Source organism: Oncorhynchus keta, chromosome 32 (assembly GCF_023373465.1).
Source record: "Oncorhynchus keta strain PuntledgeMale-10-30-2019 chromosome 32, Oket_V2, whole genome shotgun sequence".
NCBI classification, from domain to species: domain Eukaryota; kingdom Metazoa; phylum Chordata; class Actinopteri; order Salmoniformes; family Salmonidae; genus Oncorhynchus; species Oncorhynchus keta.
Genome location: NC_068452.1, coordinates 27,462,876 through 27,484,520, shown reverse-complemented (window position 1 = coordinate 27,484,520; position 21,645 = coordinate 27,462,876). Strand labels below are relative to the sequence as shown.

At 42.2% G+C, this 21,645-nt stretch overlaps 4 protein-coding genes across 5 annotated transcripts; all 4 read right to left on the bottom strand.

Annotated features, from left to right (window-relative positions):
• Positions 1-36: 36 nt before the first annotated feature.
• On the bottom strand, positions 37-3,203 carry LOC118365502 (probable ATP-dependent RNA helicase DDX47). Its single transcript, XM_035747769.2, has 11 exons — positions 2,981-3,203; positions 2,562-2,655; positions 2,167-2,355; positions 2,004-2,075; positions 1,713-1,903; positions 1,477-1,593; positions 1,240-1,386; positions 965-1,102; positions 788-858; positions 562-691; positions 37-476 (listed from the first exon to the last, which is right to left on the bottom strand). The coding sequence occupies exons 1-11, from the start codon at positions 3,110-3,112 to the stop codon at positions 282-284; spliced, it is 1,476 nt and encodes a 491-aa protein (XP_035603662.1). The 5' UTR covers positions 3,113-3,203; the 3' UTR covers positions 37-281.
• A 196-nt stretch (positions 3,204-3,399) lies between these two features.
• LOC118365501 (WW domain-binding protein 11-like) lies at positions 3,400-9,605 on the bottom strand. Its single transcript, XM_035747768.2, has 12 exons — positions 9,396-9,605; positions 7,419-7,505; positions 7,134-7,165; positions 6,947-7,040; positions 6,627-6,823; positions 6,369-6,502; positions 6,120-6,271; positions 5,766-6,005; positions 5,511-5,633; positions 5,017-5,301; positions 4,695-4,880; positions 3,400-4,430 (listed from the first exon to the last, which is right to left on the bottom strand). The coding sequence occupies exons 2-12, from the start codon at positions 7,480-7,482 to the stop codon at positions 3,781-3,783; spliced, it is 2,157 nt and encodes a 718-aa protein (XP_035603661.1). The 5' UTR covers positions 7,483-7,505; positions 9,396-9,605; the 3' UTR covers positions 3,400-3,780.
• Positions 9,606-10,346: 741 nt separating this feature from the next.
• LOC118364756 (osteocalcin-like) lies at positions 10,347-12,158 on the bottom strand. Its single transcript, XM_035746460.2, has 4 exons — positions 11,994-12,158; positions 11,714-11,761; positions 11,445-11,538; positions 10,347-10,685 (listed from the first exon to the last, which is right to left on the bottom strand). Exons 1-4 carry the CDS (start codon positions 12,052-12,054, stop codon positions 10,583-10,585), a joined length of 306 nt encoding a protein of 101 aa, XP_035602353.1. The 5' UTR covers positions 12,055-12,158; the 3' UTR covers positions 10,347-10,582.
• A 3,240-nt stretch (positions 12,159-15,398) lies between these two features.
• On the bottom strand, positions 15,399-21,189 carry LOC118365500 (matrix Gla protein-like). Of its 2 annotated transcripts, none has more exons than XM_035747766.1 (5): positions 21,050-21,189; positions 18,793-18,884; positions 18,362-18,391; positions 18,021-18,123; positions 15,399-16,613 (listed from the first exon to the last, which is right to left on the bottom strand). In XM_035747766.1, the coding sequence occupies exons 2-5, from the start codon at positions 18,851-18,853 to the stop codon at positions 16,463-16,465; spliced, it is 345 nt and encodes a 114-aa protein (XP_035603659.1). In that variant the 5' UTR covers positions 18,854-18,884; positions 21,050-21,189; the 3' UTR covers positions 15,399-16,462. The 2 variants fall into 2 exon arrangements, with proteins under 2 accessions (XP_035603659.1, XP_035603660.1); XM_035747767.1 differs by having other exon boundaries at positions 18,793-18,887; positions 21,050-21,177.
• Positions 21,190-21,645: the final 456 nt, after the last annotated feature.

The window sequence follows — 21,645 nt, the reverse complement described above, 5'->3', positions numbered from 1 at the left end:
TTAATACAAATTCATGAAGATGTTATCATATCAGGATTCCTTTCATGTTGACCAAGCTTTATTATCAAATTGTGAACACAACTCACTAAACATGAGCTTGATTTTACATAAACATTTTATTACAAATGGAAATATTGATTAGTAAATTGAACAAGTCATTGGTAATTAAATAGCCTGTCTCCATGATGTGGTGGTTGTGATGATGTGGATGTTTTATATCAAGGAGAAAATGACATAGTATCTGACAATATGTACAGTATTGTGTAACTCTACTGGCAACTTTAACGTCCTCCTCTCCATGCTGCTCCACCACGTTTTCCTCCTCCCCCTCTGCCTCCTCCTCCTCTGCCCCCCCCTCCGCCACCACTACTACCAGCTCCGCCTCTTACTTTCTTCCTCACACCGCTGGACTGCTCTGTGTCATCCCCCTCTTCTCCTCTGGGCCTCTTCCTCTTTTCTCCTTGTTCCTTCATTTCCTGAGAGGGAAAGGTTATCGTGACTGACTTTAGAGCCATTATAATGGATGACGACATTGCTGAAAAGACACCGATTGAGACTCACAATTCTGGCGAATCGCTGCGCCTCGCTCACTCTCTCCACCAGCATCATCACTTCCTCCTCCTGCGTGGGGAAGGCAGGCAGCTTCTTGCCAATCAGAGTTTCGATTCGCTGGAACAGCTCCACATCATACCTGAGAGGTCAATATGTCAACCAGAAGAAAATCTTTGGACAAAGTCACCAATTTCAATAAGATTGGTTGAGAGCGAGCATAAAAGGTGGCCCTTACTGTGTGACAAATGTGATGGATTTTCCAGACCGTCCTGCTCTGGCGGTTCGCCCCACTCTGTGGATGTAGTCCTGAGTACAAACACACACGGTAAAATGCCACTAAACTTGCTCGGTTGGGTCCCTCATTTGTGATAACATTGAAGAGACTGCAGTCAGGGAGAAACAAGACTGATACCTTTGAGTGAGTTGGAATGTCGTAGTTAATAACACAGTCTACATGTGGAATGTCCAGTCCTCTTGATGCCACGTCCGTCGCCAGCAACACAGAGCGAGACTTAGACTTGAACTTGTTCAGCGACCCCAGACGTTTGTTCTGACCAACAGAGAAAGACATTTATTATTTATACATGCAGATTCCACTCATGTGTAAAACATTTGGAAGTGTTATAGAGTATGATATTTGGAGTGAGTATGTTGGTAGACAGTAGTGTGTTTGGATAAGGAGGGTACCTGACTCATCTGCCCATGCAGGGGGATGGCAGTGATGCCCAAGTTCCTGAGCAGCAGCGCCACCCGCTGGGCATTGTTACACGTACTGCAGAAGATCATGAAGGAGTTCCCAGCCAGCTCATTGATGATGGACACCAGGTAACAATCCTGGAGACACAGGCAGTTAACTTACAATTCAACACTAACCATACACATACTCCAAGAAAAATGTCCATCAGAACATCAAACTTCACGTACTTTGTATTTGGAGGGTATGAAGACGTAGTACTGCTGCAGTTTTTCTACTGTTGAATACTTGGTGTTAACGGCACATTTAACTGGATCCTTCAGAGCTGCTCTCTGCAGCTTTGCGACCTTGGTAAATATAGAAGACATAGAAGGGTTAGTGTGACAGGCCAGGTGTTAGGGATACTCTGACAAGTCTCAAATGAAGAGCTAAAAGGAATAGATAACAGGGGCCATTATGTGGGTACCTTTTTGGTCATGGTGGCAGAAAAGAGAAACGTGCGTCTGTCTCTGGGAATAACCTTTAGGATCTTGTCCACCTCGGTCTCAAAGTCCATGTTGAGGATCCGGTCTGCCTCATCCATCACCAGGAACTTCAGCGCTCGCAGTGAGAAGCCTTTTGTGTTCTCCAAGTGGTCTATCAACCGCCCGGGGGTGGCTGTTATGACATACATGGTGAATACACAGTATCAACCAGGAACGCACTTAAAAGATGGTACCATATTATGCAACTGAAAGGGATGAAGTTATTTTCTCACCAATGACAATGTGAGGTTTCTTGGCCAGGACCAGGGATTGGGACATCATATCAATTCCTCCAACTATAACAGCTGAAACAGAAAAAAAGACAAGTTAAAACAACAGTCACATGACACTTGAGTTCCATCAAATATGTTTCTACTCCTTCCAATGCCCACGTACCAGTCTTGACTCCGATGCTGGAGCCCAGGGCCTCAAACTGCTCTGCTATCTGGAAAGCCAACTCTCTGGTGGGGGTGAGTATGAGCGTGTGCAGCCTCTGAGCGGAAGCGAGGAGTGACTGCAGGATGGGCAGAGCAAACGCCCCGGTCTTCCCTGAGCCGGTCTCTGCTAAGCCAATTACATCCTTTCCTGAGATAGGAGAGAAGAAAGTGCATCGTGAGTGTACAGACAGACATGAGACCTTCCACCGAGAGGACAGGTCTTTACCAACCGTTTTATACATGGCACAAACAAACAAGAACATTCAACCACCTCCATCCAACTATAGACCAACCGTTTTATACATAGCACAAACAAACAAGAACATTCAACCACCTCCATCAAACTGAACTCACCTTGTAAGGCTACAGGTATGGCCTCTACCTGGATCTTTGTAGGAGTCTTCCATCCCAACTGTTCACAAGCTTCACACAGCACTTCAGTTACACCCTATATTAAACAGATGCATGCCATAGCAGGAATATGTAAACACGTTAGAATATGGAGTTTATGTTACACATCTACACAAATCGCATGGCTGAATGGGCGCCCGATTTTTAAATGCCTGTCAATGACATCACATCATCTCACAGCTGTACCTAGCTCTCTACCTGGTGAACCGTAGGATGCTGAACTGTATGTTGGTGGTTGAAAGACAGTTAACTTGCTAACTTGTGAGCGGTAGGCTGGTTTGTTGATGTGCTCTTAACGTTAGCTCGCTTCCAAGCCGGCAAGCTTATTCACCATTTCCATTTAGCTAGCTAGCGTTACTCACCAGATCCTTGAAGGTCTTCACTGGCTTATCGTTTTCAGCTATATTAACGTTACTGTTATCATCACTACTAGAATCTTCATCCTTTGCGCCATCTGTTTTTATCGCAACACTTTTTCCCGAATCGTCCGCCATGCTTGTTTTCCAACATGCCGTCTACGCTAAACTACGCATGTACGGAAATGGATTTCATGCTAGGATATCTGGGACTTGATGTTCCCCGCTGCACATTCAGTTGTCAAACGTTGCAGATATAAATGCCACGAATAGAGCTGTTATTCCTTATCCAACATAGTTCTTCCATCTGAATGATCCAAAACGTTGCATCGTGCTGAACGAGCCTGTTCATCATGGTGGTTTATTAATTTGTAGTCTGACTTATGAAAAGATGCTTAAAAAAAGATTGGACTGAAAATAGTTAATTGAGTTTAAGTATTTATTTAGTTGCAGGTCTAACCATTTCAGACAAGCATATACACACTCATTTGGATTTTCCTACAAACACCCCCTTTCTTTCTTTGACGTTTCTCAGTTCAACAATAAAATAAACATTTGACAGTCATAAAAAACACTAGCTTTTTCACAAAGATTGAGCCAAATTATCATAGCCATGTACAGTAAGTTGGTAGGGAGGAGATTCTTGTCTCATTGTGAAAAACAAAGCCTTTCCGCTTCATTTAGAGGAACCAATGTGTTTCTGAACAGCATCTGCATGCTGGTATCACTAACACTTTCTTCATGGCCCCTACTGTTCTTTCCTTCTCAACACACCCACCCTTTTCACCCCGCAGCCCCTGTCAGTCTCAGAGGAGTCCCTCCATCTCCCTCATGAAGGCCTCATACATCTGGTCCTTGGTCTTCATGTTGGGCTGAGAGACTGGGCCCATCTGAGTAGGGTTGGCCGACCCCATGGGGGCAGCCATCGACTGCTGCTTCTGGCCTCCCACCCTTTCATCTCTTCTTCCTCTCTTTTCCATAGGCCCTCCTCCGCTCCTGGCCCCTTTATCCCTGCGCACCCTCAGCGCCGTGGGCACGAAGCGGGTGACCTCTGTCTTGGGGTTGATGATCTGGGGTTTGGCTGAGATGGTGGCTCCGCCACTCCCCTGGCCTGTTGCCAGATTGCTGCCTCCGGCTGAGACAGAGGTGATGTTGGCCCGCTTCTCGATGGTTGGTGCATGGTGGTGGCTGGTGGGGTTTGCGCCCGACGGCGGGGCACTTGTCCCAGGGGGAGGGGGCATCTGCATCCCTGGGCGCATGGACATAGGCATGGAAGGAGGGGGCAGCATGGAGGCATTGGGGTTGCTATGGGAGCCATCTGGGTTAGAGCCGGGTTTCTGGCGGTGGACAATGCTGGGGGGAGCGCTGAGTACGTTGGAGTTAAGCGGCGGGGGAAAAAGAGAGAGGGGAGGGGCGAGTTGGCGTGGGGGGCCAGATCGTGGTGGAGGGGGGATGCCTACAGAAAGGGAGAAGAGAGGAGATTAGAGTGGGGGGAAATCCTGCTTTATTCCCATGCTTTGACATTTTACATTCATTTTAGCTTGAGGTATGTGCCATGTTGACATATATTTTTATTACTGTTAACTTTGGGTACTGCTGAACTGTAGTTATGTTACATTTTTTTTGTATGTTTTGACAATGTTCCGTGTTTAAGGAGAAGGGATAAAGTCATATGTAATTCCAATTAAAGGCAAAAATACATCCGCGCATCCACACATACCTGGGGGAGCTGGGGGAGGCAGTCTGGGTGGGGGTCCCCGGGGTGGAGGACCAGGAGGGAGGCCTGGAGGGGGGCCTGGGGGAGGGCCAGGGGGACGACCTGGTGGGGGTCCAGGGGGCAGTAACCGGGGCATCGGTCCCCTTGGACCACCTAGCATACCAGGCGGCCTCAAAAACGGGGGAGCACCTTAGGATGACAAACAAGACATATCATATGACATATCACATCATAGTGCTTTGTTTAAGTAATTTGATAGTAATGAAGCAACGTCATACAAGATGACACTGTACTCCAATCATTACTACACATAAAACCAACTAACCGGGTGGAGGGCCGGGAGGCAGGCCAGAGGGCGGACCAGGAGGCCTCATTGGAGGAGCTGGGGGTGGTCCCAACGGTGGAGGCCCTGTTCCTGGTGGACCCTGCATGTGTAGAGGTGGTTGCTGTCCTCCCATTGGTCCAGAGGGTGGAGGCATGCGCTGATTGGGTATAAGATGAGATTGGTTGTCACCTGGTGGTCCCCTATCCTCGATGTCTGAGTCGTCAGAGTCAGTGTACTCCTCCTCAACTTCCTCTTCCTCCTCTTCGTCTTCAGGGATGGACTGCCCTGTAGACAAATAATAAAGGGGGATGAGTGAGAAAGGGATGAAGGAAGAAAGTATAACCTAGTTCCCATGGAGAAATCATCCTCCAGCGAATACAAACCTCTTTAAAGGCCATTCTCCAAAATAGTGTCAACAATCCAATCATTAATCTGCATCACAAGTCCTGCTCAAGTGTGGCAGTGGTGTTGTGTGCAGACTGAAGACACAGTACCTGCCATCCTAAGCATCATAGCCTGCAGTGGAGTGATGGCTTTTTTCTTCTTCACAATCCTCTTCTTCTTGCTCTTTTCCCTGGGGGCTGAGGGGGGCATGTCTGCAAACCGCACACTGCGTCCTGCAAAACATATCACACAACCTCGTGTAAAACGCCATATCACAACACCAAGCAGTGCAGACTTGAAGACAGAACCCAACACACTTGGGGTGATCAAGCAAGCACATATGCGGACAAGGCTCCGCCTCTCACCTGCATGTCTGTCCCCTCTGTCCTCCTCTCTGCCCTTCTCTCTATCGTCCTCCTTCCGGTCCACCATCATCCTCTTGTCAACCTCGCCTCCTTCATCCCTATCTCCTTCACTGTCCTCTTCAGAGTCGCTGTCGTCTTCCTCGCCATCCTCTCCATCGCTCTCGCTCCCACTGTCCCTCTCTCCTCCCATCAGCATAGTGTCCAGGGCTTTCTCCATGTCAGAGGCCTGGTTGGACAGATCTGGTTGTAGGCAGAGAAAGGTGGATTTGGATAAGAAAGTAGAATGAAGCATATTTATTCCTCCTGATCCCATGTACAAACATGCAGTAGTGAGAAGAGGTGTGTGTGCAGTACCTGCATCTGCTGCAAACTGGGCCCTACGTGAGGCGTACAGCGCAAGGACCTGAGACGGTGGGGGGCCAGGTGGGGGACCTGGGGGTTTCCTACCAGGGGGTAACCGAGGGACACCTGCCACCGCTGCAGACATGGAGGCACTGATCCCCTTACTGAGAAAGATAGATATTACAGAGCAGCTGGTAGGGTTGTGGTATGGTCCACTGGAATGATACTGAGACAGCACTGTAAATTCAGGGGACTGCCCACCTAAACGAGGAGCCCTTCTTCAGGATGGAGGGAGGCTGGGCCCCAGGCAGGGGGATGTCCTGGATCAGGATGCTGGAAGGGGCATGGGGCATCTCTGGGAGTGGGATGCTATCCACCTCCACCAGTTCAGCATTCTAGTTGACAGTGCGAGGAAGAGAAAGTGTGAGTAGTGAACAACAGCAACAATTATGACATGATCTCAGCACTGCTCGGTTTATCTGTGCAATTCATACATGTTCATCAGCATAGCATACACACCTTGACTGAGTCGAAGTAGAGTGACAGCTTGCCGCGATTGCTCTCATAGTCCAGCTCCAGTTTGCGTAGCTCCTTGTAAGTGTCTGGGTTCTCTCTTTCGTACAAACGTACGATGCGCTCAAACGTCTCCCGTAGCTTCTTCCTCTTGTCTCTCAACACCTTCTCATTCAGCAGCGGCTGCTGCACAGGGTTGAACTCTGGCACAGAAAAAAACAGATAGAGAACAGATGTGAACAGGAGAGAATAAAATGATTAGCAAGATCCTTTTGGAAGACAAATAAACGCACAACCTTGTTTAAAACCCGTTTGCAATGGCTCACCCATTTCATCCAGCTTCTCCATGTCTTTGATGATCTGTCTGGGGTCCTTCATCTTCAGTACAGCTGTTCTCACCATCATCCTCTGCTTCTTGTTCTGTGGCACAGCAAAGAAGAACACAGTGAGATTTATAGACAGACTACAAAGTCAACCTGTCATTGACATTCAACTTGTCAGCCAAGGTCTTACCTTCTTCAGCTCCCGTTTCCTGGCCTCCTTCCCTGAAGAGGAAAAGGCACCGCATTAAGTTTGATGTAGAAACTGTTACCTGACAGCTCCTCTACGTGGATGCCTTTACTATTGTTCATAGTGCTGCTGAGCTCAATAAGACACTGAAATGATTTTCCTTTCACATACATGGGATCCCCTGAAGCTTAAGTAACAATGGGTGTCCACTGATGTGTTCATGCTCAAGTTGAGGTGAACGTATGATGTGAGCAGTCATGACGACGGAAAGGGTATGACGTTACTTACTAGCCTGGTCGGTGGGGTTCATGAACTTCCCACTCTTGGTGGAGGAGGTCGAACGTCGCCCCATGGTGATGGCGCGTCTCCTTCACCCTGCCAGGGAAGATACAGTATCAACTGAAAATAAGTGATATTTCTAAGATAGCTGCTGGGATGGTGTAAATAAAACTAGGCTGCATTACACCCTGCAATGGATATTCCAACCATGAGCCCCAGCCTGCTCTGCTCTTGCTGATCATTTTTTTTTTGTGTGATTCCCAACCAATGGCTGTGCTGTGTAGGCCTATGGTGGCAGTTCAGAGGGAGAGTCAGGGGCTTCTTCCAAAAAAAATGCACTCTTACGGATGAACAGTGTTTCCCAACCCTGGTCCTCCGGTACCCCCAACAGTAACCCTGGACAAGCACACCTGATTATACTTGTCAACTAATCATCAATGATGATGTAGGCCTATTTATCAGAGTTATTGACCTCACAATAAGCCAGATTTGAGTAACTTACAATGTGGTGCTGAAACGAAGCAGCGGCACAATCAATTGGAAAATGGACAGCTCATTGTGCTGAAAGTAGGCAAATTCCAGTAGGCATAATTCATTTCAACATTCTTCATTTTAATTAGTTTACTAACAACAAGAGGGCTTTGTGTTGGAGCCTATTTAAGAAATAAGAGATAGGCCTACATGTTTGGCAGACTCACTTAGGCTATAGGCTGCTATATCAATACATTTGTTGGTCAATTCCCCCCATCCACTCTTTAAATAACAGCACTTCACTGGCACAGAGGTAGGCTAAGTTAAAACCAAGACTCGAATTGATGGGGTATGAGACGGTATGCCATAAGCCAGCTTTTTATTGAAGAAAATGGCAGAAAAGACTAAACTAATCTGATTATATAAAGTGATCTATAACAGTGCTTTGGTCCGCGATGCTTTATGCTAGAAACAAGCTGTAAAATATCCAGGAAAGATGTGACTCCGATGCATATGGGAAAAAATGTCCTTTGCTTGGGAAGTAATCTAATTCTGTCACTATCAATTGATTAAGTTATTCACTTCCTATACAATATAAGATGTTTAAAACCAGACAGCTTTTAGGTAAACACTTCTGACCTCTCGTTGGGTTGAGCTACGGAAGAAGAGTAGCGAGCAGTTAAAGCTTCAATTTTTCTGCGTCGGGAGGTCTACTCTGTCTGGGGTGATAAGTTGGGCCTAACCTTGGTGCTCCACCATGCTCAGATTCCTAATGAGGTCTCAGATTGTATTACTTGCAAACAGGGGCAGTTTCATTGAAAACAAGACACATTGATTTGGCATTGGAGAAATATGATGAGATGAACATATGTTCATTCTTAGCCTGTAATTTAAAAAATATTCATCTTTAAGGCTCTGGTCTGTCCAAGAAGTGAGTAAACGCTAGATGTTCTCTGCTATCCACTTTGTTTTCATTATTATTTTGCCTATAGGGGAGGGTCACTCATTTTTTGCGTTCAGGGAGAGTTTAGGTCAAATATATTTTGCTCTAGGGAGGGCCACCCATTTCCATTTCAGAGAGGTCCTTATTATAAATAACTTTCACTCTCGCTGCGATTAAACCAATAATGAATTGCCTTTTGACATTGTGCTAAGAAACATACTTGTACATACAAGTTCGTCTCCCAGCACAATGTCACAAGACATTGGACAAGATTAAAGGTTGAATAGCAGCTAGTCAGAAGTATACGTTAACTAGTCCCAACTAACAACCAACGTTAGCTAAATTAGCTAGCAACGCTGTATTATAATGTTAGCTAGCTATATATTATGCAAATACTCGCCAATATTAATTTACTGACATGTTAAATAGTTAGTTAGCTACTTTTGTAGCCAACGGTAGCTATATCACCAAAGTCTGCAGGTTTCAAATCAGCAAAACGTTAGCTAGCTAAATTAGCCAGTCAACTAACTCGATGAACAGGTAACGAGAAAGCCAACTTGAACTGACTCTACCTTTATCCACGTGAAACTGTGGGCAGTGTGCCTTTCCCCTCTCTTACTTTCCAATCGGGTAAATGGTCAACTATAAATGCCGTTGCCTGTATTAAACTAATGTATGTGATACCCTTTTAGATCACACTGACATAAACGCTTTTGGCTAATTGATTCAGTTCACCATGTTTTGATTACCGCGAGCTCGGGCGGAAGTCTCGTGTGAGCTAAACCGGAAACGCCAAAAAAGAAGATCAAACAAAATACGCTCAACCCCCCCCCAGTGGCTGACCTAGTAGACCGCAGTTTTGCACTCAAAGTCTCTGCTTCATGTCTGCAGTTTTGGGTGAACCTGCAACCTTTGCTACTGCTTCTCTTACAAATAGCCTACGCTTCAACCAAGGTGAGTGAGTGCCTTTTGCATTGCATTATACATATTTTTGGGGGTAGAATGGCCAGGTTACACCAATCTTAAGGCAAGATGACCTTACATAAATACGAACATTATTGACAGGGATGACCAAGTTAAATGCCCCCGCCTTGGGATCATTTATGCATTTGAACGTGTCTTTGTTTTGACAGAGGCACCATAGGTAGATAGATATGTTTGTTCATGCTATATCACATTCAATGTAGTCTAAATGTTTTCAGCTGTCATAGATTTGTTTTATATTCATGAAGGTGCTGAAGATCTGTACATGTAACTTTTCTCTTTCAATATTTGTAAACAACGTCAGTAATGTCAAGCCAATGGAACTTTTTGCTCCACTATAGTTTCTCCACTATTTTTGTATCAAGGTCTTTACCAGCCTTTGATACCATAGAGGTCATTTCTTCAGGTCTCCTTTAAGTGTGTAGCCTAATCTGTTTCTCATTTGTTCCCTTTAGAAAATGACAGATCTCGCACAATGTATCAGGTTATAACATTGTTAGAATATTGTTATGTAATATGAAATAATTTGACGAAAGACACATTGTTTAGATAATTTTATTGACCATACTACACTACAGAATATTACCATATAGTTATTTTAATAACTTTTCATTGTCCTCTTTCTCTCTTTCTCTCTCGCTCTCCCTCTAACACCGTATCAATTTATACTTCATTTATTTAGATTTATTCAGATGTTTCATCCTCAGAACATTACACCTATTTCTCTCCAAAAAGCCTTGCAGAATAGAAGTTGGTTTGTGGAGTGGGTTGACATCTAGTATGGGATTGGTCCATAGAACTCGGTGTAGGCAGCAATGATCCCAGCTGTGTCCATCATGTTCTCACACCAGTAGTTCAGCTCACACACCTCCCTCAGACTGGGAATGAAGGGGTTGGGCAGTATCCAGACAATAGGAGGAAGAGGTGAAAGAAGAAAGGGGGAAGAAAAAACCCCAGATGAAAATCTGGATATTATCCAGTGTGAAGAAAGAGGCTTTATATAATTAACATTTCACTCCATAACAACAGGAAATTCCCTGAATATTTGAGCACATTTCATCTTAAATGATTCTTAAATCAAGTGGAAATGATGCTTGTTCCCATACAAACATTGATTAACAGCAAAACACATACACCGAGTGTACAAAACATTAAGAACACCTGCTCTTTCCATGATATAGACTGACCAGGTGAATCCAGGTGAGAGCTATGATCGACTTATTGATGTCACTTGTCAAAGCCACTTCAGTCAGTGTAGATGAAGGGGAAGAGACACGTTAAAGAGGGATTTTTAAGCCTTGAGACAATTGAGACATGTATTGTGTACTGTATGTGTTCCATTCAGAGGGTGAATGGGCAAGACAAAAGATTTAAGTGCCTTTGAACAGGGTACCAGGCGCACCGGTTTGTGTCAAGAATGGCAACATTGTTGGGTTTTTCACAGTCAATAGTTTCCAGTTTGTATTAAGAATAGTCCACCACCCAAATTACATCCAGTCAACTTCACACAACTGTGGGAAGCATTGGAGTCAACATGGGCCAGCATCCCTGTGGAACACTTTCGGCACCTTGTAGAAAACAACCTTGTGTGACAGGCTATCAGATGACAGACAGGGGACAACAGAACACTACTGTACCTCTCCAGCTGAGTCAGGGACAAGTCTGCAAGGGCAGTGCTGGCTCTCTTCTGTCGCACCAAAGTGGAGGCCAGGTCCTTCTTAACAAACACACCTGTAAGGTCATAGAACATATTCACTTTTTAAAACGAGATAAATTTAAACAAGTGTAATCCCACTGCACTTAGAATAACCATGTTCAGTGCATCTACGACTGGTCATCAACATTACAGTACACACAATCAGACCGCTGCCATTCTGGTACTAATTATCCTAGTGATGTTTCTTACCCACTCTTTTCTCACTAGCAAGCTTTGAGGCAGTGGAGGTAGAGGAGTCTGTGTAGAGAGGAAACAGTATTGTACATGATTAATCATCTCGATCTGAAAACACAACTACAACATTATAAATTGTTTACATGTTTTATTTATTCTTTAACATTTATATGAAGTTTCATTATTTATTTGATTATTTTCCTTATTCCATTTATGCTGAAATTCTAAAAATAGTTGCACATTTTGCACAGGTGCAAAACCTTGACTAACGCTGTCGCTCTATCTCTGCTCTTACCTCCAATAGAGTGGCACACACATGCCAGAGCACAGAGGACAAGGATGGCCAAGGTCTTCATCTTTCTCTTTGCTGTTGGTTCACGATCTGGACGGTCAACAAGTATGAGATTTAGACTGTTCTGTCTTGCTTGTCTTTCTCACCAGTACATGAACACACACTCAGTTTATAGTTATGACCCTCACAATATCTTGAGTTTGTGATTGGTTGAGGAATCATGTATCATACACCCACAACAACAGCAAATGTACACTGGCACGAGTAAACAGATACACACACACACACACACACACACCCCTGAATTCTCAAATAATTTTGCATATATTCTAAACATTCGAAAAAACATTCTACATTTATGCTTCATCATATTTTTTGGTGAGGTCACGCTTTAAAAAAAACAAGATTTTTTAAAAACCCCATGAAAAAAATAATGTTCCACCTTTTATACTTAACTGTTGTAAAAACATATGTACATGTGTCTAATAACTCCCACACCCACAGTGGGGGCCAAAATGTACACCCTTGATCATATTACTGAGTTAAATTGTTGCTCAAAAAATGTGGAAACGCTATTATCTTATACTAATAGACAGTGGTGGAAAAAGTACCTAATTGTAATACTTGAGTACTTGATACCTTAATAAAAAATGACTATAGTAAAAGTGAAAGTCATCCAGTAAAATACTACTAAAGTCTAAAAGTATTTGTTTTTTAATATACTTAAGTATCAAAAGTAAATGTAATTGCTAAAATGTACTTAAGTATCAAAAGTATCATAAGTATGAATAATTTCACATTCCTTATATATGAAGCAAACCAGACGGCACTATTTAGATTTATTTACGGATAGCCAGGGGCACACTCCAACACTCAGACATCATTTACAAACATAGCATGTGTGTTTAGTGAGTCTGCCAGATCAGATGCAATAGGGATGACCAGGGGGGTTTTCTTGATAAGTGTGTGAATTGGACAATTTTCCTGTCCTGCTAAGCATTCGAAATGTAACAAGTACTTTAGGGTGTCAGGGGAAATATATGGAGTAATAATTACATTATTTTCCTTGGGAATGTAGTAAAAGTAAAAGTTGTCAAAAATTGAAATAGTAAAGTAAAGTACAGATACCCACAACAACTGCTCAAGTAGTACTTTAAAGTTTTTTTTACTTAAGTACTTTACACCAATGCTAATACAATTCTTCAGAGAAAGACATTTTCTTTAAAGTAATACTTTTTTTCTCAAAAATGTAGGTGTAAAAACTATTGACATCCCTGTTTTCAATACCTTTCAATACCTCACCTTGCTAGGATAATGGCAATGAGGCATTTTATTTTAAGAGTTGGAAAACATATTGGGAGGGATCTTAGACCATTCCTCCATACATAATCCTTCCAGATCCTTGATATCCTTCATCTGTGCTTATAGACTGCCCTCTTCTATTCAAACCACAGGTTTTCTATGGATTTCAAGTTTAGAGACTGAGATGACCAATCCAAAATGTTGATTTTGTTGCCAATTAACCCTTTCTTTGTGGATGTTGACGTGTGCTTGGGGTTATTGTCTTGCTGGAAGATCCACTTGCTGCCAAGTTTCAACCTCCTGGCAGAGGCAACCAGTTTTTGGCTAAAATGTCAGTGTACTGGGTAAAGTTCATGATGAAGTTGACCTCAGCAAGGGCCCCAGGACCAGTGGAAGCAAAATAGCCCATAACATTCAAGATCCATCACCATATTTTACAGTTGGTATGGGGTTCTTTTCTGCTTATGCATTCTCAATTCTACGCCAAACCCACCACTGGTGTACGTGGCTAAAGAGCTCTATTTTCATGCCATCTGACCATAGCACTGATTCCAATACAACTGCCAATGCTGTTTAGCAAACTCCAGGCGTCTACATTTGTTGGATGACATGAAAATAGAGAATGAAAATGTCCCAATTGTTTTGTTGCATACAATACAGCTCAGTATTTGAATTATTTATTTTATACAGTCATTTTCGCTCATCTTTATCAAGGGTGTCAATAATTTCAGACCCCACTGTATAAAGACAACACTCCTTTAAATGTGCAGTACCACCAGACAACCTCAAGAGGTCCGAGTTTCACAGCATGCCCACACGACATCCTTATTCAAACCACTAAGTAACTACTGGTTGATAAAACCATATGATACTATTTCAACAAGAAGAGAAAACGCCACCCGTCATTTTGTGACAGACTTTTGATCAGAGGTTTTGCTTTTTTTTTAATAACAAACCACAGTGATTTCCTATATGAAGAAACTGAAAGCAATTTTTCGATTGATTGTTGATTGTGTATTCATTCACCAGTAATACACATGGACGGGAATATCCAGTGCCTGTATGGAGCATTGATAGGCAAATAATAACTAAAACACATCAATTTTTCAACGAGTGAAGTAGAACAAAATTCTATTCTCCATTCTATTCCGCTCCATTATTTTCTATTCTGCTTCATTCTATTCTATTCTGCTCCATTCTATTATATTCTGTTCCATTCTATTCTATTACTCGTTACCTTTTCCCCACTCATGTTCAACTTCTTAATTAAGTAGCATATTATTGCTTGACAGCATTGCAGAATGTAGCGTTGTGTAAAAACCTCAACTCTTAAGGGAAATTTCCCTCTATATTTTGCTCTCTCAGTTTCTTTCCAAGTCGGACTTCTGGGCCGCTGAAGTGACCCCAAATTGCGGGGTGCAATTTCAGCGTCTGGGTCAGTACTGGTTTCGTTCCTCCATGTAGGGACAAAGTTCAGAAATCTATCCTAGCAAAGCCTTAATTATGAACATTTTGGTTCTGCAGAATCACAAAAAAACATCAATGTGATTGCCCATTCCTGGGAAGTGGTGAGAAAAGTACCCAATTATCACACTTGAGTAAAAGTATAGATACGCAAAAAGTGAAAGTCACCCAGTAAAATACTACTTGAGTAAAAGTCTAAAAGTATTTGGTTTTAAATGTACTTAAGTATCAAAAGTAAATTGAATTGCTAAAATATACTTAAGTATCAAAAGTAAAATGATAAAGAATTTAAAATTCTTTATAATAAGCAAAGCTCACGGCACCACGTTCTTGTTATTAAAATATACGGATAGCCAGGGGCACACACCAACAATCACACATTATTTACAAAATATGCATTTGTGTTATGTGAGTCAGACCATAGGCAGTAGGGATGGCCACGTGTTCTCTTGATAAGTGCCTGAATTTGACAATTTTCCTGTTCTGATAATCATTCAAAATGTAGGGAGGACTTTGGGTTGTCAGGGGAAATGTATGGAGTAAAAAGTACAATATTATCTTTAGGAATGTAGTGAAGTAAAAGTTGTCAAAAATATAAATAGTCAAGTAAAGTACAGATACCCCAAAAAACAACTTAAGTAGTACTTGAAAATATGTTTATTTAAGTACTTTATACCACTGTTCGTGGGTGTGCCATGACCAGATCCAGTGTCCTGCTTGTGTCTCTCTCGTCTTCTAGAGACTGACATTCACTGTGTTCAGATGACCTCTGGTTTTTATGGTACGGCAAGGAGCTGCGTCTTGTCTACAAAAACAGTGACCAGCTGACTACTTATTTTTGTATGTGACCTGGAAATTAACATTTTCTATTGATACCATTGATGCTCCCATTTACAAAAGTTAGGGAAAAAACTATCAAAAATATATACATTTACATCCCAAAAGTGGAAGATGAGGCCATAGAAACCATTGGATAACTATTGGATAAACAGATAGTAACTGACTTTGAACATCGTTTACACTGACAGTTGAAAAACAGGTGCAAACGTTGTCATGCTGGTGCAAAAATGTAGCTTCCCCGAGCCTTTATTGTTTCCACACTACATTTTTCTGATGTGTTGCTAACACACTGGTCAAACTGGGACAGCTACTAGCGTTCACACATCTGCTCCCCATTCAAAATACTATTCAGCTGAAATTTGGTAACACGTGGAACCAAATGAGGTGGAATTCTGTAACCCACAAAGTAAGGTTACAAAGCTCCTCTGAGGAATAGCGTGACACCATAGGATTTAGACAATGAATGTAAGAAACTCTTCAAAAACACATTTTTACTACATATAAATACATATGGGTTGGATGAAGACTGTTGTCTTAGTGTGGATGGAAAAATGGAACAATGGAGTTGGGTGTGAAGCTAATCTTCACAAACACAGATTTCTGAAAGCAGTTCTTCTTTGAAGGTGTGGTGATTGTGAGTAGGCTATACAGTTATACAATAAATGGAGCTTGAATTTTATAAATACGCAAGAATATTGCTCACTATATTCGTAATTGATTTACTGATATGTTTTCATATATTTGTCACATCTCTTTTACTGTTACATCACCGAACCAATATCCTGTTACGTAATGTCAGAGTGTGTTGAATGAGCGTACAGCAAATCAATAGCAGGAATAATTGCTATGATAAAATGGACAGGGACTCAGAATCCACGGCTCCCCGTCGTGCCTGGATTCCTGGCTCTAAAATATCTCTGATAGGCCAGCTGGTAACCATAGCGATGGGCAAAGAAGCGACAGGGAGAGTAGTCCTCACATGTCTCCGAGCGCCTCTCCGCTGGAGACTTCATTGTTCTGAAACACAGACACAAGTCAACTACAATAATAATAATAAATATAATATATGCCATTTAGCAGACGCTTTTTATCCAAAGCGACTTACAGTCATGTGTGCATACATTCTACGTATGTATCACAGTCAACCATTATGAAACACAGGTAAACAAAGAACACAGAGGCCTCCAGTGCCTCCAGAAAGTATTCATATTCCTTGACTTTCTACACATTTTTTTGTGCTAAAGACACAATTCTAAATGGTTTAAATTTATATTTTTTCTAAAAACATGTTTTTAGAAATGTTAGCAAATATATTGGCATTTAAATACAAAAATATCAATTTACATAAGCATTCACATCCTTGAGCCAAATCATGGTCACTCAGGAACATTCACTGTCTTCTTGGTAAGCAACTCCAGTGTAGATTTGGCCTTGTGTTTTAAGTTATTGTCCTGCTGAAAGGTGAAATAATCTCTCAGTGTCTGGTGGAAAGCAGACTGAACCAGGTTTTCCTCTAGGATTTTTTTTTACTGTGCTTAGCTCCATTCCGTAAATGTTTTATCCTGAAAAACTCCCCAGTCCTTAACGATTACATGCATACCCATAACATGATGCAGCCACCACTATACTTGAAAATACAGAGAGTGGTACTCAGTAATGTGTTGTATTGGATTTGCCCCAAACATAACACTATGTATTCAGGACAGAAAGTTAATTGTTTTGTTTTTCAGTATTACTTTAGTGCCTTGCAAACAGGATGCATGTTTTGGAATATTTGTATTCTGTACAGGCTTCCTTCTTTTCACTTTGTCAATTAGGTTAGTATTGTGGAGTAATTACAATGTTGTTGATCCATCCTCAGATACTCCTATCACAGCCATTAAACTCTGTAACTGTTTTAAAGTTACCATTGGCCTCATTGTGAAATCCCTGAGCAGTTTCCTTCCTCTCCGGCAACTGAGTTAGGAAGGACGCCTGTATCTTTTGTAGTGACTGTGTGTATTGATACACCATCCAAGGTGTAATTAATAACTTCACCATGCTCAAAGGGATATTGAATGTGTGCTTTAAAAACAGAAAAACAACATCTACCAATAGGTGCCCTTCTTTGTGAGGCATTGGAAAACGTCCCTGATCTTTGTGGTTGAATCTGTGTTTGAAATTCACTGCTCGACTGAGGGACCTTACAGATAATTGTATGTGTGACGTAAAGAGATGAGGTAGTCAATCAAAAATCACGTTAAAACCTATTATTGCACACAGAGTGAGTCCGTGCAACTTATTATGTGGCTTTTTTAGCACATTTTTACTCCTAAACTTATTTAGGCTTAACATAACAAGGGGGTGAATAGTTATTGATTCAAGACATTTCAGCTTTGACATTATGAGGTATTGTGTGTAGGCCAGTGATCGTGTGTGTGGTACCTCCTGTAAGTGCTGCCTCTTGATGGAGTGTTGTAGGCACTTCCCCTCTGTGGACTCTGTGGGTTGATGAATGAGTTGGCTCGGTATGGACTGACAAACACATCTGGAATGCAATGGAATTAAATTAAACCATTTTATAAGAAGAAATTACCCCCATCTCAACAGGGGCGGGCAAATAGATTTCAGTGACAAAATCATATTGACTTCACCGAATGGCCTAGTTAGTCTGGAATTCTAAATCAGATTAAATCAAATAAAAAATATATACAAATATAGTGTTTTTACAATACATCAAATGTGTGGGAATGTTTTACTTCCATAAGAATCTGAAGGTCAATCACCTTCAAAGGATTCCGTGCTTTCTTGAGAATCTGTGGAAAAGAAGGGGAAAGTTATTTGTGACTTCAAATCAAATCAAATGTATTTATATAGCCCTTCGTACATCAGCTGATATCTCAAAGTGCTGTACAGAAACCCAGCCTAAAACCCCAAACAGCAAGCAATGCAGGTGTAGAAGCACGGTGGCTAGGAAAAACTCCCTAGAAAGGCCAAAACCTAGGAAGAAACCTAGAGAGGAACCAGGCTATGTGGGGTGGCCAGTCCTCTTCTGGCTGTGCCGGGTGGAGATTATAACAGAACATGGCCAAGATGTTCAAATGTTCATAAATGACCAGCAGGGTCGAATAATAACAAATAATAACTTATCACTGTAGATCACCAGGTTTACTAAAAAGATTCTGAATTGACGTAGTATTGATTTGTCGAAATGTACCGTAGCAGACACAGAGAGAGATGGTGACACACAGGGCCACACACTGGAGGAGAGTCCTCATCCTCACTCTGGCTGTCTGTCGGTCTCTTGGTCTGCTGGAGAGAAGACTGATGTTAAAATGTATCATAATACCACCACCACCATGGGAGAAAGAAGGCATGGAGGGAGCGCATGACGTTACTGTACGTTAGGGACTGTGACTGAGCTATAAAACGAGTGAACTGGCAGTAAAGATTCTACATGGGTCTGTATGTGGGTTCATGTACATGTTAGCACAGCCATAAATCCATTGACTACACACTATTTCTCAATGTCAACAAAAAATAGTAATATCTAGGCCTATACATGTATGTATTTCTAGAGTAGAGGGCAAAACAAATTCCCAAAACCAATGCTATTTTTGTGTGACTGGATTTTAAGGTCCCTCATGTGATGTACAGACAGGGTTTCTATGGGCGTACGAGGATGTGAAAAGGTATTTACCCCCTTTCTCATTTTCTCTACTTTGGAATATTTATGTTACTGAATGTTATCAGATCTTCAACCAAAACCTAATATTAGATAAAGGGAACATGAGTGAACAAATAACCAAACATTTACATTCATATTTCATTTATTTCATGAATAACGTTATGCAACACCCAGTAATTGCCCCCTTACACTCAACAACTGGTTGTACCACTTTTAGCTGCAATGACTCCAACCAAACGCTTCCTGTAGTTGTTGATCAGTCTCTCACGTCGCTGTGAAGGAAGTTTGGCCCACTCTTCCATGCAGAACTGCTTCAACTCAGCAACATTTGTGGGTTTTCAACCATGAACTGCTCGTTTCAAGTCCTGCCACAACATCTCAATTGGGATTAGGTCTGGACTTTGAGTAGGCCATTCCAAAACTTCAAATGTGTTACTTTTTAGCCATGTTCATGTAGATGTTATTGTGTGTTGACTCAGCTGCACTACAGCTTCTGCTCACAGACGGATGGCCTGACATTCTCCTGTAGAATTCTCTGATACAGAGCAGAATTCATGTTTCCTTCTATTATGGCAATTCATTCAGGTCCTGAGGCAGCAAAGCATCCCCAAACCATCACACTACCACCACCATGCTTGACCGTTGGTGTAAGGTTCTTACGGTGGAATGCAGTGTTTGGTTTTCTCCAGGCATAATAGCACCCATGTCGTCCAAGAAGTTATACTTTTGACTCAGCTGTCCTTAGAACAGTCTTCCAAGAGTCTTGATTATATCATCCAGGTGCTTCCAGGTTTTTTTTGGCAAACCTGAGTCAACGTTTTGGACGGATCTCTTTATGTCTGGGCGAAAACCAAACACACACACACACACACAGCCAGGTTTCTGACACCTGTACAAATAGCCATCCCAGATGTCAACAAGACCCCAACCTTCCGAACAAAACCCCCCACATTCACCCACATCCATGTGCCCCATGGCAGACCCTCTCTGTCGTCTCCTGTGTTTGTAGGGTTTGGATGACAACCTGGTACAACGCCCCTCCTTTACATACCCAACGGCACACGTCACCCCTCCAGGCATGGGGCACAGCTGGCCCACAGGGAGGGAGTTCACAGACCGTACAGGCAAAATGGTTACAAGGATATCAAGGATTGGGTGTGTGTGTCTGTGTTAGTGAGGTGCTGACAGCATCGTCTGCAGCCTTTTATGCGTGTCCGCAGCCTGCAGCCACATGCAGGATGCTACTCACCCACAGAACTGTACCACCAGGCCAATAACCCCTATTCACTCAGCACTCAGTAGCACATCAAACAAACTGAAGGCTGTACCCATGCATCTCACTGTATTACTATTTTAATGGATAAAAGTCTGTTTGTTTTGTTGTTTACAGTTACACTTAATTGTCGGCTGCAAAAAGTGACAGCCAGTATTTACACCTAAACATTAACCTCCTTTATGGGATTTCTGTTAGAGTTAAGTCAAAGTTACCTATATCAAATGTATATCTTGTTTTTAGTATATTGTGGATAGTATATTGTTAGTGGTCCTTCTGTGGCTCAGTTGGTAGAGCATGGCGCTTGTAACGCCAGGGTAGTGGGTTCGATTCCCGGGACCACCCATACGTAGAATGTATGCACACATGACTGTAAGTCGCTTTGGATAAAAGCGTCAGCTAAATGGCATATATTATTATTATTATATTATTATAATGGCATATATTATTATATTATTATATTATTATTATTATTATTATGTAGCTATAAACCTATGAGATAGTTGTACTTACCCTAAGAAGGTAGTTATGGTGTCAACTCTGTTGGTAAAGTTTCTTTCACAATCTCTCTCTCTGTCTTTCTCTCTGGTTGATATTTAGTTATTCTGTATAGCAAGGCTTATATACTTTTATACCTCTTCTCCCCCCACCCGTCTGTTTCCCCCTACTCCCTCTTTCTCAGCCCTCCCTCTCTCTTTCTCCTCCCTTCTTCTTACTATCAGCCCATTCCACCTCCTCAATCAGACCACACTTAACTCACTCTCTCCCTCTCTCTTCTATAAACATACTCACACGTTAGCTGAAAAACAGATTATGGAAAGGTGGAGTGGAATGATGCAAAACAGACAGGGTGTAAACAGAGAACGAGAGCGGGATGGAGGAGAGGAATAGAGAGGAAGACCAGTAGCGGAGTTACCTGCTCTATCACAGCTACCTGACAATATTTACTGCTGTTTACCAACATGACAGCATGGCATGAAAAGAGCAAGTAGCATACAAACTCCACACGGACTGACTCCACTATTTATCATCAACACTTTATGAAAATGTCATGTAGAATTTTGACTATAGTGCCAGTCCTTGTCCTTTCATGTTTTTGACTGCCAAAA